The 21489-nt window shown below is 40.7% G+C and overlaps 1 protein-coding gene across 1 annotated transcript in view; it reads right to left on the reverse strand.

The window, feature by feature from the left end:
* The window catches only part of tmem117 (transmembrane protein 117), a 54897-nt gene that overhangs the window by 13064 nt on the left and 20344 nt on the right, over positions 1-21489 (reverse strand). The window contains exons 3-5 of the mRNA XM_083546610.1: positions 18528-18660; positions 6881-6980; positions 838-935 (exon numbers count right to left, since the gene is read on the reverse strand). Of these exons, the coding sequence (XP_083402736.1) occupies positions 838-935; positions 6881-6980; positions 18528-18660 (331 nt within the window). The remainder of the gene's footprint in view (positions 1-837; positions 936-6880; positions 6981-18527; positions 18661-21489) is intronic.

A 21489-nucleotide genomic window follows, 5' to 3' on the forward strand; every position in this document is an offset into this window, starting at 1 on the left:
GACACCTTCTACAGTACATACTGCATATTTGTACTCCCATAATATATTTATTGTGTATTTGTATATTTATATATTTATATTAGATTTATTTATGGTCCCCTGGTGGTCTAGTGGTTAGGATGCGGCGCTCTCACCGCTGTGGCCCGGGTTTGATCCCCGGTCAGGGAACTAACCCCAGCCACTCTTAGTGCCGGTCCCAAGCCCGGATAAATGGGGAGGGTTGCGTTAGGAAGGGCATCCAGCGTAAAAACATGTGCCAAATCAAACATGCGGATGATCCGCTGTGGCGACCCCTAATGGGAGAAGCCAAAAGAAAGTTGATATTAGATTTATTTATAAACACTGTATTTTAACTTCTGGTTGGATGCTCACTGCATTTCATTGGCTCTATACTTGTATTCTACACGATGACAAAGTTGAATCTAATCTAATCTAACAATAACTTAAGTGTAAAGGTTGAATTAGTTTTTGGACACGGTCAAAATTATACTGGTTAGACTTTGGTTAGAAATCATTTACCCAACACATTGTATTGGATCTGGTGTTACAGGTCTACAACATGTACAAGAAGTCATTATTCCCTTCAATACTTGCTTTAAAGCAATAGCTCAGGAGATATCTATGCTCTTATAGGTAAGTATGCTCTGGAATGTAAGATTCAACATGCAAATCCACACAGATTCACCATTTATTATAGCCCCGTTTTCAATAAACATCCTTCCAACTGGCTTACAGAAATAATAGTATCTCACACGCTGCTGCCTGTTGATTTGGCATGGTTGTCATGTTTTCCACAGAAATCCATCACCTGAGGGACAGAATCATCCTGTAGCTCACCAGAAGAGCACAATTCTGTTGTTGCCCTGTTTCCAGAAGCGTCGAGCTGCTCTTCCCCAGTCGGGGTACAGGGAGTCCTGCAACATCATGTCTGTCACCTGACAGAGAGACAGAGACAGTGAGACAGACAGAGAGAGAGAGAGAGATAGAGAGAGAGAGAGAGAGAGAGAGAGAGAGAGAGAGAGAGAGAGAGAGATGGATCTGTGTTGGTAATTCTGAGCAAATGTGATGAAATCATGCTTAATACAGACAGTTCACTACAAAAATTCGTCTTAGTCACTATAAAAATACTTATCATATACAATGTTTATCCATTCAAAAATAACAATATTGATTCTTAAGTCTAGACATTATGCCCATTAACGAATAGGATTTTCTTTTCTTATTCTTTGGTCAGAAAATGTTGATTATTTAAAATATTTATATCTATTAAGAACATAAATTATTTAATTTAATTTTTTTTTTACTTTTTTTTAAATTTCTATTCAAAAATGAATGTTATTTCTTTAAAAAAAATATGCTCTTACCATACACTTATATTATATATACAAACCACACCATCATCCTTCTTGCACTGCTAATGTCGGAAAACTGCTTTAAATATACTGTAGGTGGCTTTATAAAAGCCACTAAGCAATGTTTCATTTCAAATTTGGGTCACTGTATTTTTTATTCTGGAATACTAGAATCAGCAGATGGATATATAAAAAAAAACCCGGACAGAAAATATTATATTATTGCATCCACCTATTGCAATGTTAGCAAACAAAGACATAATAGAATACAACAGTACTTTTTTTAATTCACTGTCTTCCCTCTCTTGTTTTTTTCTAAAAAAAAGTCTGATGTGCAGGCAATCGAGTTCCCTGTAGATGGATTTCATAGTCAGAGCACGCTTATGCTGTCAAAGTTTACTGCTGTTTGGGAAAAAATATCACCCGTGAGGAATCAGTAAAAGTAATTAAACCCAGCCGCCTCTCTATCCCGCTCTGGTCCTGTCTCCCTCTGCTTCTCTCCTTTTCTATGCAAATCTGGCCTTTTCAGGATGACACATTTTGTCCAAGGTTAGCGTGTCGATAGATTAGTGTGCCCAGAGGCAAGAGCACAGCATGTCTCCTCACTGGGGAGAGACTGGCATCAAATCTCTGTGCTATGGCCATCAGTGTGAAACCGCCTGTGTGTACAGTATGTGCGCCTGTGTGTGTATATATGTGTGTGTGTGTGTGTGTGTGTGTGTGTGTGTGTGTGTGTGTGTGTGTGTCTCTTCTGTGGACCATGACGTACCACCCCCCCCAATAAAAAAGAAGCAAAGCCCCATAGAGGAGAAAGGGAGGTCGTTTGAGAGAGTGCGCTGTGTTGAATTAATGAAATGAAAAAAGCCTTGTAACGTCTCGATTCAGCACTTTCAGAGGCCGTTTGCTCTTTCTCCTCTCTCTCTCTCTCTCTCTCTCTCTCTCTCTCTCTCTCTCTCTATTCTCTCTTTCTCCCACACTGTACCTCTCACTCCTTCTCTAACTCTTTTCTCTCTCTCCCTGTCAGGCATACTAATGTGATGTAGGCAGCATAAGATTGTCAAAGTTGAGCCGCATCCACACCCACATACATACATGTTTATGCATACGCAAACACACTCTGTCACCCAGACACGCACATAAACAGTCAAAACTGACTGGGCTACTTATCCTCTAAAGACAGGATACTGAATATGGCCGAGCCGAGACAGGAGACACAGACGCAGCATGCTTGTGTGTAACTTCGAATGGCCCAAGAACCAAGAATAAACCTCATTAATTTGTAGTATATAAAGAAGCTGCTACTTTCCTTACCAAAATACTAAGGGAATAAATGCTTTTCAATTAATGCAATACATTTTTCTATTAAATAGGAAATAAAAGTAGACATGCATGAATACATTACGAATTCCGACACGTAAAGTTCTGTATACATTTTATTAGGTTATTAAAAAAGGATTTATAAATGTTCAAAACCCCTTATGAGAGATACTACATCAGGGACCGTGACGTCGCCCGGTATGGCGCAGCCGGGGCCCCACCCTGGAGCCAGGCCCGGGGTTGGGGCTCGTATGCGAGCGCCTGGTGGCCGGGCCTTCCCCCACAGGGTCCGGCCGGGCTCAGCCCGAAGGAGCGACGTGGGGCCGCCTTCCAGTGGGCTCACCACCTGCAGGAGGGACCGTAAGGGGCCGGTGCTAAGAGGATCGGGCAGCAGTCGAAGGTGGAGGCCTCGACAACCCGATCCCTGGACACGGAAGCTAGCTCTAGGGACGTGGAATGTCACCTCGCTGGCGGGGAAGGAGCCTGAGATTGTGCGTGAGGTTGAGAGGTTCCGACTAGAGATAGTCGGGATCACCTCTACGCACGGCCTGGGCTCTGGAACCACACTCCTCGAGAGAGGATGGACTCTTTACAACTCTGGAGCTGCCCATGGTGAAAGGCGTCGGGCTGGTGTGGGTTTGCTTATAGCCCCCCAGCTCAGCCGCCATGTGTTGGAGTTTACCCCGGTGAACGAGAGGGTCGTTTCCCTGCGCCTACGGGTCGGGGATAGGTCTCTCACTGTCGTGTGTGCCTACGGGCCAAACGGCAGTATAGAGTACCCGGCCTTCTTGGGGTCTCTGGGAGGGGTGCTGGACAGTGCTCCGACTGGGGACTCCGTCGTTCTACTAGGAGACTTCAATGCACACGTGGGCAGCGACAGTGACACCTGGAGGGGCGTGATTGGGAGGAACGGCCCCCCTGATCTGAACCCGAGCGGTGTTCAGTTATTGGACTTCTGTGCTAGTTACAGTTTGTCCATAACGAACACCATGTTCAAGCATAAGGGTGTCCATCAGTACACGTGGCACCAGGACACCCTAGGCCGCAGGTCGATGATCGACTTTGTGGTCGTTTCATCTGACCTGCGGCCGTATGTCTTGGACACTCGGGTAAAGAGAGGGGCGGAGCTGTCAACTGATCACCACCTGGTGGTGAGTTGGATCCGATGGCGGGGGAGGAAGCTGGACAGACTCGGCAGACCCAAGCGTACTGTGAGGGTCTGCTGGGAACGTTTGGCCGAGCCTCCTGTCAGAGAGATCTTCAACTCCCACCTCCGGCAGAGCTTTGACCAGATCCCGAGGGAGGCCGGAGATATTGAGTCCGAGTGGACCATGTTCTCCACCTCCATTGTCGAAGCGGCCGCTCGGAGCTGTGGCAGTAAGGTCTCCGGTGCCTGTCGAGGCGGCAATCCCCGAACCCGGTGGTGGAAACCGGAAGTAAGGGATGCCGTCAAGCTGAAGAAGGAGTCCTACCTGGCCTGGTTGGCTTGTGGGACTCCTGAGGCAGCTGACGGGTACCGGCAGGCCAAGCGAACTGCAGCCCGGGTGGTTATCGAGGCAAAAACTCGGGCCTGGGAGGAGCTCGGTGAGGCCATGGAGAAGGACTATCGGCTGGCCTCGAAGAGATTCTGGCAAACCGTCCGGCGCCTCAGGAGGGGAAAGCAGTGCCCCACCAATGCTGTTTACAGTAGAGGTGGGGAGCTGTTGACCTCAACTGGGGATGTCGTTGGACGGTGGAAGGAATACTTCGAGGATCTCCTCAATCCCGCCGTCACGTCTTCCATTGAGGAAGCAGAGGCTAAGGGCTCAGAGGCGGACTCGTCCATCACCCAAGCTGAAGTCACCGAGGTAGTAAAGAAACTCCTCGGTGGCAGGGCACCGGGGGTGGATGAGATCCGCCCTGAGTACCTCAAGTCTCTGGATGTTGTGGGGCTGTCTTGGCTGACACGCCTCTGCAGCATCGCGTGGCGGTCGGGGACAGTGCCTCTGGAATGGCAGACCGGGGTGGTGGTCCCTCTTTTTAAGAAGGGGGACCGGAGGGTGTGTTCCAACTATAGGGGGATCACACTTCTCAGCCTACCTGGGAAAGTCTATGCCAGGGTACTGGAGAGGAGAATACGGCCGATAGTAGAACCTCGGATTCAGGAGGAACAATGTGGTTTTCGTCCAGGCCGTGGAACACTGGACCAGCTCTATACCCTCTACAGGGTGCTGGAGGGTTCATGGGAGTTTGCCCAACCAGTCCACATGTGCTTTGTGGATTTGGAAAAGGCATTCGACTGTGTCCCTCGCGGCGGCCTGTGGAGGGTGCTCCGGGAGTATGGGGTCGGGGGCCCTTTACTAAGGGCTGTCCGGTCCCTGTATGACCGAAGCAGGAGCTTGGTTCGCATTGCCGGCAGTAAGTCAGACTTGTTCCCGGTGCATGTTGGACTCCGGCAGGGCTGCCCTTTGTCACCGGTTCTGTTCATAATTTTTATGGACAGAATTTCTAGGCGCAGCCAGGGGTCGGAGGGTGTCCGGTTTGGTGACGACACGATTTCGTCTTTGCTCTTTGCAGATGATGTTGTCGTGTTGGCTTCATCAGACCAGGACCTTCAGCATGCACTGGGACGGTTTGCAGCCGAGTGTGAAGCGGCTGGGATGAGAATCAGCACCTCCAAATCCGAGGCCATGGTCCTCAGTCGGAAAAGGGTGGCTTGCCCACTTCAGGTTGGTGGGGAGTTCCTGCCGCAAGTGGAGGAGTTTAAGTATCTTGGGGTTTTGTTCACGAGTGAGGGAAGGGTGGAACGGGAGATTGACAGACGGATCGGTGCAGCTTCTGCAGTAATGCGGTCGATGTACCGGTCTGTCGTGGTGAAGAAGGAGCTGAGCCGCAAGGCGAAACTTTCGATTTACCGGTCAATCTACGTTCCTACTCTCACCTATGGTCATGAGCTCTGGGTCATGACCGAAAGGACAAGATCCCGGATACAGGCGGCCGAAATGTGCTTCCTCCGCAGGGTGGCTGGGCGATCCCTTAGAGATAGGGTGAGAAGCTTAGTCACTCGGGAGGAGCTCGGAGTAGATCCGCTGCTCCTCCACATCGAGAGGGGTCAGCTGAGGTGGCTCGGGCATCTGTTCCGGATGCCTCCTGGACGCCTTCCTGGGAAGGTGTTCCGGGCGCGTCCCACTGGGAGGAGACCCCGGGGAAGACCTAGGACACGCTGGAGAGACTATGTCTCCCGGCTGGCCTGGGAACGCCTTGGTGTCCCCCCGGAAGAGCTGGAAGAAGTGTCTAGGGAGAGGGAAGTCTGGGCATCTTTGCTTAGACTGCTGCCCCCGCGACCCGGCATCGGATAAGCGGGAGAAGATGGATGGATGGATGGATGGATGGATTTATAAATGTTATAATATGGAATGTGTACTATGCAATGTAAAGTTATTTCTCCAAAAGTTAACTAAAGGTACAGGTGTGTCTAAAATTTATTTGAAATGTAATAGATTCACACGACTCCTTGGTGCTGCCACTCCACCTTTTCAAGCTAGATTAATTAGTATGTATGTATGTACTATAGAGATTTTGCTTAAATAGAGTTAAATGCATTACAGTGTTAAGTTACATAGTTAAAAAATATTATACGATGTACTGCCACATCACATTCTCACACTATTTCTGTTACTTCTATATTTACTCTATATTTATATATTCATTCTCTTGCTATTTTTCATTTAAGATGTAAATTGCTATCTATCTATCTATCTATCTATCTATCTATCTATCTATCTATCTATCTATCTATCTGTCTGTCTGTCTGTCTGTCTGTCTGTCTGTCTGTCTGTCTGTCTGTCTAAATAATATGTATAATCAGAAAATAATATAATACAATTAAACGTCACTACATTTTATTATTTATTGATGTTAAATTATTTTAGCAATTTTCATTTATCTAGAGTTATTTATTTAAATTAGATTCAGAATTCCAAATTGAATTTTTGCCTATTTATAAAATAGGTGAAAAAGGAAAATAATGTATTCATAAATAACTAATTAATTACTAATGACTAATTAATAACAAACACCCAGCTCATCCACTATGACAACACTTGGAAACATTTGGGAGTCAAGTGAGCTTTTATAGCAACTGCAATGTTTTATGCTATTTGACATTCAGTATTATGTTTAGGTTGGCTATTGAGAGAAAAATAACTACTTATTGCTGGAAAAGACCTTACCATCCATGCAGTCACAAAGTCTCCCATCCATGTACCAACGGCAGCCATTTTCATAAAGCTCTCATTCCTTATGCCCATGTACTCTGTAACCATGTAAATGCTGCAGAAAGAGAGAAAGAGAGAAAAAGAGAGAGAGAGAGAGAGAGAGATGAGGTCAGGAATATTTACAATTTATAAAAAGCAGAAGAAGGAAAGGCCACAAGCGGTCATGAAGTGTCATGATGCCGGCTGTCACACATGATGGCCTTCCATTTTCCTCCTAAGGCACAGAAAACATTTCAAGTGTAGAATTAGATGCTGTCTCTTTAGGTGATTTTATAATCGCACAATACAAAACACTTCATCCTGACTCGAGTTTAATCTCAGCTATTAGAAGTCAAGGGCTAATAAAATTAACCTTAAACATAGCCAGAGCCAGGGAACTTGTGACTTTGTGCTGGATTTGCTGACGACGGAATGAACTCTGTCGATCCTACATCCTCCTGTCTCCTTCCCAGCACTAAATAGTAATGTCATTATCCTATTAACGAACACAGACAGCTTTAACGGGCTCTCATCTTAATGAACGCCAATTATCCGTCCCTTCCTCTATCCATTAGCTGACATTTCCTCCCCATAGCAGGACATTACATACCCTCAGCCATTAAAGAAAGAGCCGGCGACGCGATTGTTATTCAACGATGCACCTTACGCCGCACTCATTTTCTCTTTATTCATTCATGTGTCTCACTGTACAAACACCAAACAGCATCAAACAGCCTGGCAAACTGCCATTATTGTCCCGTGTTAGGCATGTGCAACGTGTATTGAAGTACATCTATATTCCATTGTTTCAGACTGGTGGACAGGCAGTCATTAGAGCGGACACAAGAGGCAGAGATGCTGATCAGCCTGTGTGATTAGGATGCAGATGCTGTTACACTGTTAAGACACTTCAGAACATCTTCGGGTTCTGGAACACTGCCAGCCACTATAACGATCCCATGGGGAGTCCTTCACTGAGGATGCATATTCTGATCGATAAATCTGAAGCACTTAGCCCAAGTCACTGCGTTGCACTTAAACAGCATACACACTTCTAGCAAAAGGAGGAGCATGTACTGAAATTGAAGTTCTCTCTTTCTCTCTTGCTCTCTTTTTTACACACCAAATCATAAAAAGATGGATCTGTGTGCTGTTTATTTTTAAATTCCTCTCCTCTGTTTTTTTACGAATCCCTGACATGCTACTCTGCACTCCCTTAAAATTGTGTCTACCCCACACCCCATGTGATTAAAGCCTGTGGGTTTAACTTATTCATAAAGGCTGAAATTTTAATGCTGTACCAAGTCAAGTGGTCTAATGAAAGGAAGTGTGCTGAAACATCAGCAGAATATTTCCCTCAGTTTCTCAAAAAAAAAAAAAACTGCACTCTCTCACACACACACATACACAAAACTATTCATGTGAGGAGCACACAAACTACACACAGTGGCCTTATTTAAACAGAAAAAGGCAAAACCTGTTTTCCCAAGACTGCAAATGATCGATGGGACATTCACATCACCGTAACAAACCATAGCAAAGAAGTAGAACTTGGAATGATTTTTTTTAGCATAAGCAACACAAGTAGATTTACCAAATTAGAGTCTTAGAAATGGCCTGTATTGACATTGTAGTGCACATATTTATAAACTTTTTACTTAGTAATGTCAAAAACTCTATATCTCACTAAGCTCTCAAACTCAACAGGTATAGCATCATAGATTAGATATTAGGGATGAAATTCTCCATAACTGAGGCTACTTTTACATCTCAGTAGATAGCCAATAATACGATACATTAAAGACACATATGATGGGGCTACCGATTGACCCCTGTTACAATGCAGTGTGTTCTGATTTAGATTTGATTCAACACTATGCGATCCAATGCAACACAAAGCAATGGAAGAAATATGATGCTACTGTATGCAATTCAATATGGTACAGAGAGTTCACTTTTATTTATTTGGTTCATACAGACAACAAATCATACATTTATTTAAGCACCTTCTGACTTCTAATGCATGGCATGCAAACCTAAAAGAAAAAAGATTAAATAAAACCAGACAATCTGATCCTGTTCTGTCTCCAGGAAAATGCAGCTCTACCTCTGCCATGTTAATCTATATTATGTGACTCCCAGGACACGCCTCGGTCTCTGTAGTGTTGTGTACGTCATATTCACCTAGAAGCAGTGGTGCTGAGAAAATGCGCTTGAGAACAGTTTATAAATCTAAAAAGTAGAGAAATAAATCTACATATAAATTATTGGTCACAAATTATTGGTTACTTTCTTAACAATAAAAGTATAGCGCACTTCTAACATTTATATATAAATACATACATTTTTTTGTGCAAATATGTTAAAAAATTATACATTGTAATATAAATGCCAACTTGTATCCGATGCTGACTTTTTTTAAAATCAATGCAATACATCTTGCCCTCTCTTTTACATATGAGACAAAGTTAATCTTGGACACCAAACATTCAAATTTCATTATATTACAATGTATCATCTGTCACATGATAGCTATCAACTAGAATGAGTAAAATATACGTAATGCTTTCTCAAGACGTAAAGCTACGTTATCTATCTATCAGACTTGCAAGCTCTATCTGCCCTCTTCCGCATACACAATCCCAGAGATTGGTTTGACTTTGATGGACAGGAAATAGTAATGCAATCCTTTTCACACAGACAGCGGAGCCAGTCATGATTTGAACTTGCGATCTTTCAACGATAGGGTGAATGATTTCTTTTTTGTGGCACCACTTGGGAGCTGCCTGACATTTCAAAAACAGGAAACAGTCATTCAGTCTGTAAGCATTGTGCAAATATAACCTATATGGCTGTATTAGAACCATAATCTGCTATAATGTCATGTCAGAGTGATTTACTATACAGCAGACCAAAGGGTCACATTAAATATGCATCCTGCTGCCGTGACGTTACATTACGAGAGAATGGAGAAAGAGAAACATCCTTAACATTGTGGTTAGCCACTAAACAACAATTGGACGTGTGCTAAGAAGCATATACAAAGCAGCACTTTGCCTAAAGTCCTTGTGTTAATTTTAACCTCTGGAGGCTAGGTACTTCAGGACAAGCGATCTGTTGGAAAGAGGACCCAGCTGTTCTGGTTCATTGTGGAGATTATAGATTCTGCTCGTTGCTTCGACTCACCAATATGAGAAATTGCTAAATTGCAGTCATTCTCTTTAGCATCTTTTTTTTCACTTGGGAAAAGAAGTTCCTCTTTTCACCATAGATCACAGTCGTGACAAGATTAAAAATGAGTCTGACGTATGCTTACATAGTCCATCCAGGCACATCATACACCACTTGTACCATAAGCCCATGGGCCTAGAAGACTCCTGCCATGCACATTAATATGCATGCGTTAGTTCTTCAGTCTCAAGCCTGGTGCTTGATGCTGCAGAGCTCTCACTCATAAAGCCTAGTCACATGCTGGAGAGATCAACCGAATTATGGTAATTAAAGGCTTCTGGTTAATTGGCTTTGCTTGGCAACACAAAATGACAATGCTTTTCTGTTAATGTACATATCCTTCACATAATTTCAAGGGGACATATTACCATCTGGTACATTTGCATGAAGAACGCTGGCGTAAATGCGATGGTGAAAATGCAACCGAACCACTTAGCTTGTGATGTGGTGTTTCAGGGTTTCTCTACACTCCAGTGAAAGGGTCTTCCATAGAGCCCAGGTGTGGCTACAACACCATCATTCAAACAATATTCTCTATCAACACGATACCTTCTCGGTTCAGAAAGTCTCTGAAGCCCTCGTCTGTGCTCCAGGGCTCCTTAAAGCTCTTTGGAAAAGCACAGAAACTGAGCATAAAGTATCCACTGCATAATGAATGTAAAAAAAACAAAAAACAGAACGAGTCAGAGTTGAACAGGTCCAAATGAACCTAGTGTGAATATCAATATCTCATTATCACAGGCACCTGCTGTATTTACAATTCCAATCTGCACAGAGATGTGTTTAACATCATTTAGGATAAGCAATTAGTCTTTAAATAATCAAACTTAAATCAAAAATAAATTAATACCCTGGGATTTTTTTTTTTCATCTTCCCCAAGGGGGTTTTCAGACAGAGTGCTGTAGTTACAAGTGCAATGTTTTATGAAAAATGTTGAATATAAAATCTGACAGCGAACACAGCTGAAACTACGTAATTTATTATAAACCCTGCTGTTAAAAGCATACTATGATGGGTAAAAGTGGCAATAGTGCTCCCTTACTCTCTTTCTTGCACACACACACACTTTTTCACCCAGATACAATCTGACATTCTTGATGTATAGCTCTAGCTGTATGTATATCTGCTATTCCCATAGGACCCACCCTGGTTGTCACGGTAACAATTGCTACTCCACAGCCACGCCCCTTCCTCCTTTAGCCCTTCCCACTGGCCTAGATAGCACTAGTGGTAATGTTTAGCAGGGAGAAGTAGTCCTGAGGAGTAAATCTAGGTCCCGGTTTAGTCTCATTTAGAAAACACAAGATGCTTTTATATCACATCAAGAATCATGACTAGTTCATGGTACACGTGTGTCTCTGTCTACTGTCTGACAACCACAGCGCGTGCGTCTAGCCATCAGCTGCAGAAAGGAGTAATTACAAGTATATTCAATTCAATTGAGCAAATCGATTCTATTGATTGTTCATTAGATAGGTGCCCAATGGGTGTCCGTTTACATTATTTTGCATAACAATGCTTTAAAAACGATGCAGCTACTTTTTAGACCACTGGGCCTGGGAGCAGAAACAACGGATCCATCACCAGATGGGGTATTAGATTTTGTAGGTCAAGATGCTTTGAGCTCAGCACTTCGGGGAAACCTGTGACCTTGTTAAATTTGACCTATTCTGCTCCCAGCTGCCCCAGCATGGGTGAAGAGATAAACTGCAGAGAAAACACAGTTTATATCTCTCCCTCTATATCTATTACCCTGAATGAGTGATTGTCAACTGGAAATGGTGGTCTTCGAACCATAGAGTACAAGCACTAATGACTTCTGTTAGATCTGCACAAGTGGCTCATTTGTAGGGAAAAACAGGACCAACACTGGCATTCTGACTAATGTAGCTATGACTCTTTTAGTGCATTACCTTGCCCTCTTTCTCTAGCTGAGAAAAGTGGGTGGAAAAAAAAAACACTTTGTCTCTCTCTCCATCTGTTTCTCTTCTACTTATTGCTCTCTCTCACATGGGCATGCTTTTTCCCTCTTTCTTCTATCATCCTCCTCCTTATCATCTCCTTCACTCAGACCCTCTCACTCCTTTTTCTCTCTCTTTGCAGATGTGTCACTGGGGCCATGCAGATCCCTCTCTCCACATGGCACAGACGTGCCATGGCTCTAAATCGGGTGTGATTAATGAGATCTCCACGCGCCGGGCGTTCTTAATTAAATAACACGGCTTAATTAGCAAATGATTTATGCCCATAATGGATGCCTTAAGATGGGGAAAAGGAGGCTCCTCCTCTGTCTAATTTTCTCCCTCAAGCTTACTCCGTGAGCAGCACCTACTGTTCTACTCCCGACTCGCTGATATGACAGTCTCAGTGAACAAGCAAATGGACAGAGACAGAACGAGCCAACGAGTGCAGGTTACTGTCCCGTGATGGTGTTCACTCAGATGCTGAGTCAAATCCGAATGAGTTACTAAGTGCCGCTGTGTGACAGTCTGAGCACGGCAAGACATTTTCATATCAGTAATTCGACTATTAGTCAGACTAGACACTAAAGGCTTTGACATTATCTATGCGCGAGGCATAAGATTGCACCATGTGGAGGATGTGGAATATTTTGATCACACTCTTGCTGTTATAGCATCAATTACTTTTATTTATAACCTGTTTTTGATAGATAAGTGTAGTGTCTTTAGTGCTCCATTTTACTAACTATACTTACGTGTTTCAGTTTTAGTGGTTTCTAAATTTTGACATAAAAACTACCTTCTGATTTGAATTTTTGTTCCAAAAATACACAAAGCAGTACATTCGAAATAAACGCATGCACAAATATTACCCAGCAGTTACCAACCGCCTTGACTAATGGCAATTTATGTTATGTTTTACAGCTTTTATAAGAAGTGAAAGCATTTTGATCGGATCCAGTATGAAAATGTATCACATCATCATTATCGCCATTACGGCAAGCCTATAATTTACATTTTCATTCGATTTCAGTACAGCTTCAGTTCTCATTCACATAAAGTAAAGGTAGGGGGGCTCCATTTCCCTCTAAGACCCATATTTTACGCCCTGGCTAAATCTCGTCGCTGATGTTTCATTATGTTCAATCAGAGTTGGTTTATCTTGAGATGACGGCTAATATCTTTCAGCCAATCCACACAAAGCGACGTTAGAAATAACAAAAGCTTCTGTTGGTTTCTTTGACGATGACGACGACAATTTTATTACAATAACTTGAAGTGTTAAACATAAAATCTGCTAGCTCGTTGCACATTTGTGGTGCCATCCGATGTGTGACAGTAATATGATTTATTCAATATAAGGGAAAGCATTAGGACTTATATTTGGCTGAAATTTGATTTCGGCACTGGCGGTTGAGGGGTGCTTTGTGAATATTCCTCCCCCCTCACCCCTGCAGGCTGGAAGGTCATGGAGAATAAAAGAATATCAATGAGATGTGATGAGAGGCAACAGATGCTGTCTGAGGAGAAAGACCGCAGGTGAGACAGACAGCCCTAATGTTCGTACAAAAGAAAGGTGTGACAGGAAGACGCAGAGAGAGAGAGAGAGAGAGAGAGAGAGAGAGAGAGAGAGAGAGAGAGAGAGAGAGAGAGAGAGAGAGAGAGAGAGAGAGAGAGAGAGAGAGAGAGACCCACACACATGATGGCGTAAAGTTAGGGTATGCGAAACCTCAGACATTGAGATACTTATTGTTAACACATACACGTGAATACATAAATCCATAATGCTTACACAATGACAATGAAACAGTAAAGATTAACAAAGGAACATATATACAGACATAAAAACAGTAAACAAGTATATAAAAGAAAGGAAACTATATGACAATTGTGACAGTGTGCATGCTGCCAGCCTTCGAAGGAATACATCCTCCAGCTAAACTGTGAAATAAACAAATAGCAACATTGCCATAAATCTTCAACGAGACATTTCCTGTACAGAATAAATCTGTTCCCTGCTCGCTTACCTGCTCACACGAGATGAAAAATGAATACACTTAATTTTCAGAGGTGTTGACTGACAGCGTTTTTGTTATTGCGCAGACTCGTACACTGATGGATCAATTATAAATTCATTAGCTAGCCTATTGGGACGCTAAAAACCTCTGATGTTTCCTACGTTTTGCTTGCCAGGAAGTCCAATTAGGATAAAAAAAAGTGAAAAAGTGTCAGCTAATGTGATTTACCTCAAAAGTATGACACGCTAATTGCCTGCAATAATACAGAATATGGCACAGAAGCAGGTAGTTTAATCCTCTGGAGGGCCGATTTTATGTAGCCATATTCTAGATGCTCCTCTTATGATGAAATGTACTGTTTTGCGTCCACAAACAAAAGACGGAGAAGTTTTTTGCTAACATTCAAAGCGTTTTTTTTTTGTCGTGTTCTCTCATCTCTCCGAAAAAAAAAAGGTTATTTGTGTCTGACTAGCATCTTCATACTGTAAAACAAGTTCCTATTAACTAAAGAAGCTAATACTGAAGATCCTTTCACATTTGCTGCTTGACTCTATACTACACATTTGAAGAAAAATAATGATTTGATATTCTCACTATTTGGTTTCTTGGGTTAGAAAAAGTTCCCTTTGAGTCTGGTTACTCTTAAGGTTTCCTTCCTATCATCGCCTCAAGTTTGCTCATCACATATAAATCAATTTTTGGATATCTTTATTGCTGAAAAACTATATAAACTCTGAATTAACTAGCAAGCCATGTTCTTGGTACAGAAAAGAATGGTACATGCCATAACTTTCAGCTTTTGTGATCCATCTAAGATAATTATATTGAACCGGTAATGTTTCAACAAATGCATTTAGTGAAGGGTTTCTATCTTTGGTTGTTGGAGGAGAGAGATAAACATGCTGGTGGCTTTTATATGTAGAAGAGTGATGATTCATAATCGCACTATCGACTGTCACCCAGAAGAGGATGAATTTTTTAATCTGAACTGAATTAAACTGAGTTATATCAGCAGTCCACTAAACCTATTTGTCCACCAGGTAAATGTGCTTTCTAATCTGAACTTTTGAACCTGGATACATAATCTTCTTATAATAGATTTGTAAGACACATGCATGTTCCTTTTTTTTTTCTATGCAACATACCAGGTAATAAAATGACATTAAGATCAAAATTGACCAAAAATATATACATTTTAAGTTATTAAGCTTATTTTCATAAAAGAATAATCCTCCATTAGCATGAATAACAGCTTTACACACTCTTGGCATGCGGACAGTTTGTTTCTCCTAACATCCAGCTGAAATATTGTGCCATGCCTCTTGTGAAACCTGCCAAAGATGTCCTTCAGAAGTTGTATCTTTCTTCTTATATAACATTACAGAGCGTGGATGTATGCTTCAGGTCATTGTTTTGTTGTATGGTGAAGTTGGTTTCAATTCAACTACAAACCAGACAGTATTGCATGGCATTTAGGTATGGAATGGTAGCCATGTTGGTTTAGTATTCCTTTCATCTGGAACAAGTCTCCAGCCTTTTCAACTTCAAAACAAACCCAAAACATGAGCTTCTACCGCCATGTTTGACTGTGGGTGTAAGGCAGTCTGCTAAAATATTCTCTGCTGTTCTCCGTCTTACATAACTTCTACTGTTAGAGCCAGAAATGTCAAATTTGGACTCATTTTATCCACGAAACTTTCTTCTAGGCTTTCACTGTTCTTGCATATTGTTGCCTTTTACCTAGTTTGTTGCATAGAAACAGAAGGAACATGTGCTTAAAACAACATAAATAACTGGCTTTTTACACTACACTTTTATACACTACACCATTATATATATTTATATCTGTATCACCCTTATGAATGGTATGGTAAATATTTCAGAATTCAAAGCAATAAGGGCTTTTGGCTTATTAAATAAAATGAAACAAAGAGTACTGGTTTCAAGATAAAATGCAGATTTTAGACAATGGACTCACGATGACATATCAGAGATTCTGCACGAAGTACAAGGTACAATTACAAGAGATTAATAAATATGGAAAACTATGTTTAGAACATTCAGTCTGACTAGTGCTTGGGATATTTTTTACAAATATACAAAAGCATATTTTTGTGTTGTGAAAGCGACTGTGCCAAAAAAAAGGTGTTTGAAAGAAAAACTCCCTCTCTCTCAGCAGTGGCTGTGTAGCAGCATGTCTTCAGCAGGTCTCCTGTAGGAAGCATGCTGAGCTTCCAACATGTCTGCTGTCTACACATGTGTAAACATTAATTTCTCATGACAGAGCAAAACAATTCCTCACTGAGTGCCTGACAGGATGAGCTGAGAAAAAGTAAGTGGAGGGAAAAAAGAGAGGTTGAGAACATAGAACATGGATGAAGAGAAAAAAAGAGAAAGAGCTCAGCGATGGAGGAGACGCTCAGTGTGCATGATATATTTGCCTGCTGTGGCATAGCACCACCCATCGGCAGCCATGTGCTCCAAACAGATAAGCTGCCTTTTATACCTTCAGAAGGGACCTGTAACAGTGGTCAAGCCAAATTCAATTGTGCTGTTGTAAAAAGCACAACAAAGGTATACTGCAATTAAATCTTGGGTCATGGTTAAAAAACAAGACAATGGCAAAATATTAGAAAAAATCACAATGTGTAATTTACTTATGCGTTTAATTTCGCATCCGCAGATCGATTGTTTATTGACTGATTATATGCAGTGACATGTTTGCTGTTTCTCTTAGCCAATAAGAACAAATGGATATGATGGATGTCACTGTCATGGCTCAGAGTGTGTGAGGAATTAGATGGTCATACCAGAATGACCTCAGCAATTCACACTAAATGACCCAAATACAGCTTGACAACATGGCATTTGTTGGTCAGGCAAAAAATTAAATAAATGGACATGTGTGACAATTAGAAAAGGAAATAGATTAGCTAAATACTTTATTCAGTCCTTTCTTGAAAATATCTTGGAATAATTTAGATATTAAATACATTTTACCTGCCTTTTAAATTGTTTATTTTAATGTAAATAAAGAAAAACATATGTGTAACAAGTGATAGAAATTAAATCTGTACAGGGCTTACCACAATGCGGTGGTATTTTATGTATTTAAAATATATTACAGTATTTATATGATTTAAACGAGGCATCGAGTGTGTTGAGAAAACAATAACGTGACAGCTATCAGGGACGAGTAACCTTGGAGTGAAGAATTGTGGTCATAATGCTTACACAAACACACTCAATCTTCAATCCCTGTGTTTGTTTTTGGGCCGCTTCAGAAACAGAAGACCTCAGAGTAAAAACATGGCGCAGGCAAAGAAAAAAGCGCAGGCCCAAAGTGGGACATTCACCTTGCTTCATAATATGGAGCCATAATGCTACAAAATGCAAAGGCTGCTGCGATATTTAAATGATATAATGGATACCCGGTTTCAGAGGTATCTCTAATCCACTCACAAGCCTGTCCTGGGCATAATAATGCTATAAAAATCACCACTGTCTCAAAATCACTGGCTGGAGACATCAGTAAGCATTGTAGCATTAATTACACATGGGAAATGAGATTGAATGCCACTTTGAGTAATGAAACCAAATAGAATTTCATTTTGTGTTAGCGTTAGTGTTAGTATTAGATGCCTAACTTCTGAGTTAAGAATATTAACTCTTTGGCTTTTGAAAAGTTAATTCATTTCTGAGTGAGGATTATATGACTAAGTAAACAATATTAGCTTTCTGAGTAAAGAATATTAGCCGATTAACATCTGAATAAATAATATAAGCTGACGATCGTCTGAGTAAGAAATAGTAGCTAATTAGCTTCTGAATAAATAAAATAAACGGATTAGCTTCCAAATAAAGAAATTCAAATGACTAAGTAAAGAATATCAGCTGATTAGCTTCTAAATAATAATTATTAGATGATTGTCCGAGTAAATAACATATGTTGACTAGCTTCTGAGTAAGAAATGTTACCCAAATTAGTTTCTGAGTAAAAGCTATAAGCAAATTAGCTTCCGAGTAAACAATATTAGATAATTAGTATCTGAGTGAAGTATATCCACTGGTTGAGTAAATATTATTAGCTGATTAGCTAATAGATAAATAATTTTATGTGATGGAGTAAATAATGTTAGCTAATTAGCTTCTCAGGACAAAGCAGCTTTTGTTTCCAATGAAATGTAGCTTCTGAGGCAAGAACTACTGATTGGTTACTGAGTAAAGCAGTAAACGCTAAATTAGGAGGCAAATTTGTCCTATTATTGACATTATTTTGGTATAAACATAAATAGAATTTAATTGGGCATAGGTTTGTTGTCACATATATACTGTGAGACATGCTGTTTAAATAAAAAAAAAAAAAAAACATATGGCAGTGAAATTGCAAAACATCTAAAGCATGGCCTTACCTCATGCCTTCTGCCATGAGGAGAAAGAGGTTGTAAATGTGAGAGAAGATGAAAAGGAAAAGTATAGTGCTGAAGAACATGGTCATCCAGGAGCCATGGTCCTCACGAAACATCTTTAGTCGTAGGAACCGTCCTGGTACACAAAGAAAAGTCCATTGTAAATATTATCTCTTCATGTCCATTAACCATTTAAACTATGCATACACAATCCCTAATAAAGACATTTCCCAGCATTTTCATTTCTGGACTGTTGACAGAAAGCTTTCAAGTTTATTCGAAGCTAGTCCATCATAACAAGTTCACATGTCAATACATGACAGTAACATAGTTTGTAGATCATATAAACTACTAACTAGTCTGCAGACCGTTTTTCTTATTCTAATCTGATATTTGGGTTTCATGTTGCCTTTATATGATCACAGAGATTGTTCTGACACACACAACCTGTAAAGTGCTCTCTTTTCTCTTCCATTGGGAATCAAATTATTGAACACACAAAAAATCAAATCATTGCAAGATACCTTTCTGTTGCGCACACTCCCTCTCTGAGAATATGAGATTGATTCAGATCGCAAAGTGTCTGCTCTGAATGTGTAATCATGTCCTTCTGTTTCTCTTCTGCCTTGTTTCGGGGAAATTGAGTTTTAACTGCAATATTACATAGAATTTTGCTGTAAGCTCAGAAGCAGCATTTGAAATGAAACACTTACTGGACATTAAATAATGAATAAAATCAAATTTTTACCATTCTTATTATATTGCTAGTAGATTCGTTTTGCAAAACACACCAGCTCATTAATGCCAAGGAGAACTAACACATCTTCTATGCATCTGGAAGTCATGCAAAACTTCTAACAATGTTTTTTTCTATGCAAATTATTTGTCATGTGTAGGGGATTGTTTCTCCTTTTGTGTGTATACACAGCTGGTGTCATCTTTACTGAGACAATTAAGTTCCTGTAAACAGAAATACTGTATGATGGAGCCAGCAGAAGACCAACTCAAATAAATAATGAAAAAGAGATATAATACAACAATGAACAAACTGAAGAGCATGTAATCACAAGCAGGTTAGTCGCCTAGCTAATCACTTTCTCCACAACAGCAGTTATGGTGCTAATATCTAATAGATATGAACAAGAGAAATGTTCTGGCCAGCACACAGTCACTTAGTGACCTCTATAGGCACATTTTATATTTTGCTTCTGCAAAGGAAAGCCAATCCCATGTGTGGTATGATAATAAAGTAATATGTTAATGTGTACTTTATTTCACAGGAATAGACAGTTTTACAGCCTTAAACAATAATATTGTTGACCACAATATGCTGACCGGGCTAGAACATGATGAATAACATAATGTACGCAAGAAAACCGATCTCACCGCATTTAAGCAAAAGAGGCATTGAGTATTTGCATGCATGCATAAAGATTTTATTTTCATTCATTTTATTTATTCTGTAAAAAATGTAATTCAAAAATCATCCTAGGATGGCTTTGTATACTAGTGTTTATGATACAGCACGCCGTTAAAATGTTTAATCGCGCTATTAAAAATACATTAAGGAGGCTCACCTCTTAGATACATTTTAGTAGAGTGATCAGCTGCATGCGTAATTACATACACAAACAAATAATGTTGTGTGGGCAGGAAACAAAAATCTATACAAATCCTCATTAACCCACATATTATTTCATGACTGTAGCACCAGACAGCCAAGCAATAGAGAATAAGCCCTTAACAATTACATTAAATACAATTATAAAGAGTTACCAATATCATGAGAAGTATTTCATAATATTTGATGAAAACACAATATTTAATGAAAACACAACTTGTACAGTAGTGTGACTACACTTGTTCTGGATTGTTACTTTTCCAAGACCTAACCAGACTGGAAAATGTCTGTGTCTGAGGGTGAATCCAGTTCTTGCATATGTAAAAACATACTTTTGCTCATGTCTGACCTACACACTGCACTTTTCCTACTGCATTAGCTTTATGAGCCTATGGGCCTTCCCTGCATCTGAGTGATAGCCTGCATTATTCTCTTTCCCAGACACAGCTCTCTGGCCTTTATTCAGGCATGATGAGTCCATTTATTTTCCCATTACTCTGAAGCCCTTGGGCTCCGAGAAGCCAGCTTGGTACCGTCCATCTTAAATTACTCACAAACCTTTTTTTGAATCAACCTACAGGGCAAAGTGCTCAGTCAGTGATGTGATGAATTTGAGCCTCCCAACATGTCTTACAACATTTCGTGTCTTCAACACAGTGCCGAAGACCCAAACCAAATCGTGTCAACCAGGCTGCAGTCTGTCAATAGATATTTTTTTTTACAAATAAAGTGTCAGTATGTGCTATTTTCTGTTGTCATTGCTGTTGACACAATTATAGTGGGATTTCTCAGTGAAACTGATCAAGTTCATGGAAGCCTGACATTTAATTGTGTGTGCATAGGTCCACTGTGAAGAACAAAGTGCATGACCTGGCTGTCAGACAGAAGTTCCTGGGGACATTTACATTGGACCACATGCTGCAACATCCTAAAGGAAAAAAGGAGCATTTCCAAAACTGCCAGGAAGACTTGGCCACTGGATTTGATTCTATGTTACACACCCAGCCAGAGGGTCCTCACTTTGACAATGTAAAGCGAATTAAAACGCCATCAAAGAAAGCCAGACCTGGCTCAGGGTTCACCACCACCTGAAGCAATCAAGCCTTTGATTAAATGTGTCTTTTTTTTGCCATTACCCTTATAATAATTTCAGCAAGAATCTTCTAAATAGGTACACTTTTTAGACCAAGGATTATTCAACAGCATCAGTTTGGTTACAGTTCTTATGAAGAATGTAATGAAACTACATAATAAAGATATAAATAGATTATTCTGGTGTAATTAATATTTATTTAAAAAAAAGAAAAAAGACCATTGATGGAACTATTAATACATTAGGGAAAT

This window comes from Silurus aristotelis (genome assembly GCF_946808225.1).
Source record: "Silurus aristotelis genome assembly, chromosome: 7".
NCBI lineage: Eukaryota > Metazoa > Chordata > Actinopteri > Siluriformes > Siluridae > Silurus > Silurus aristotelis.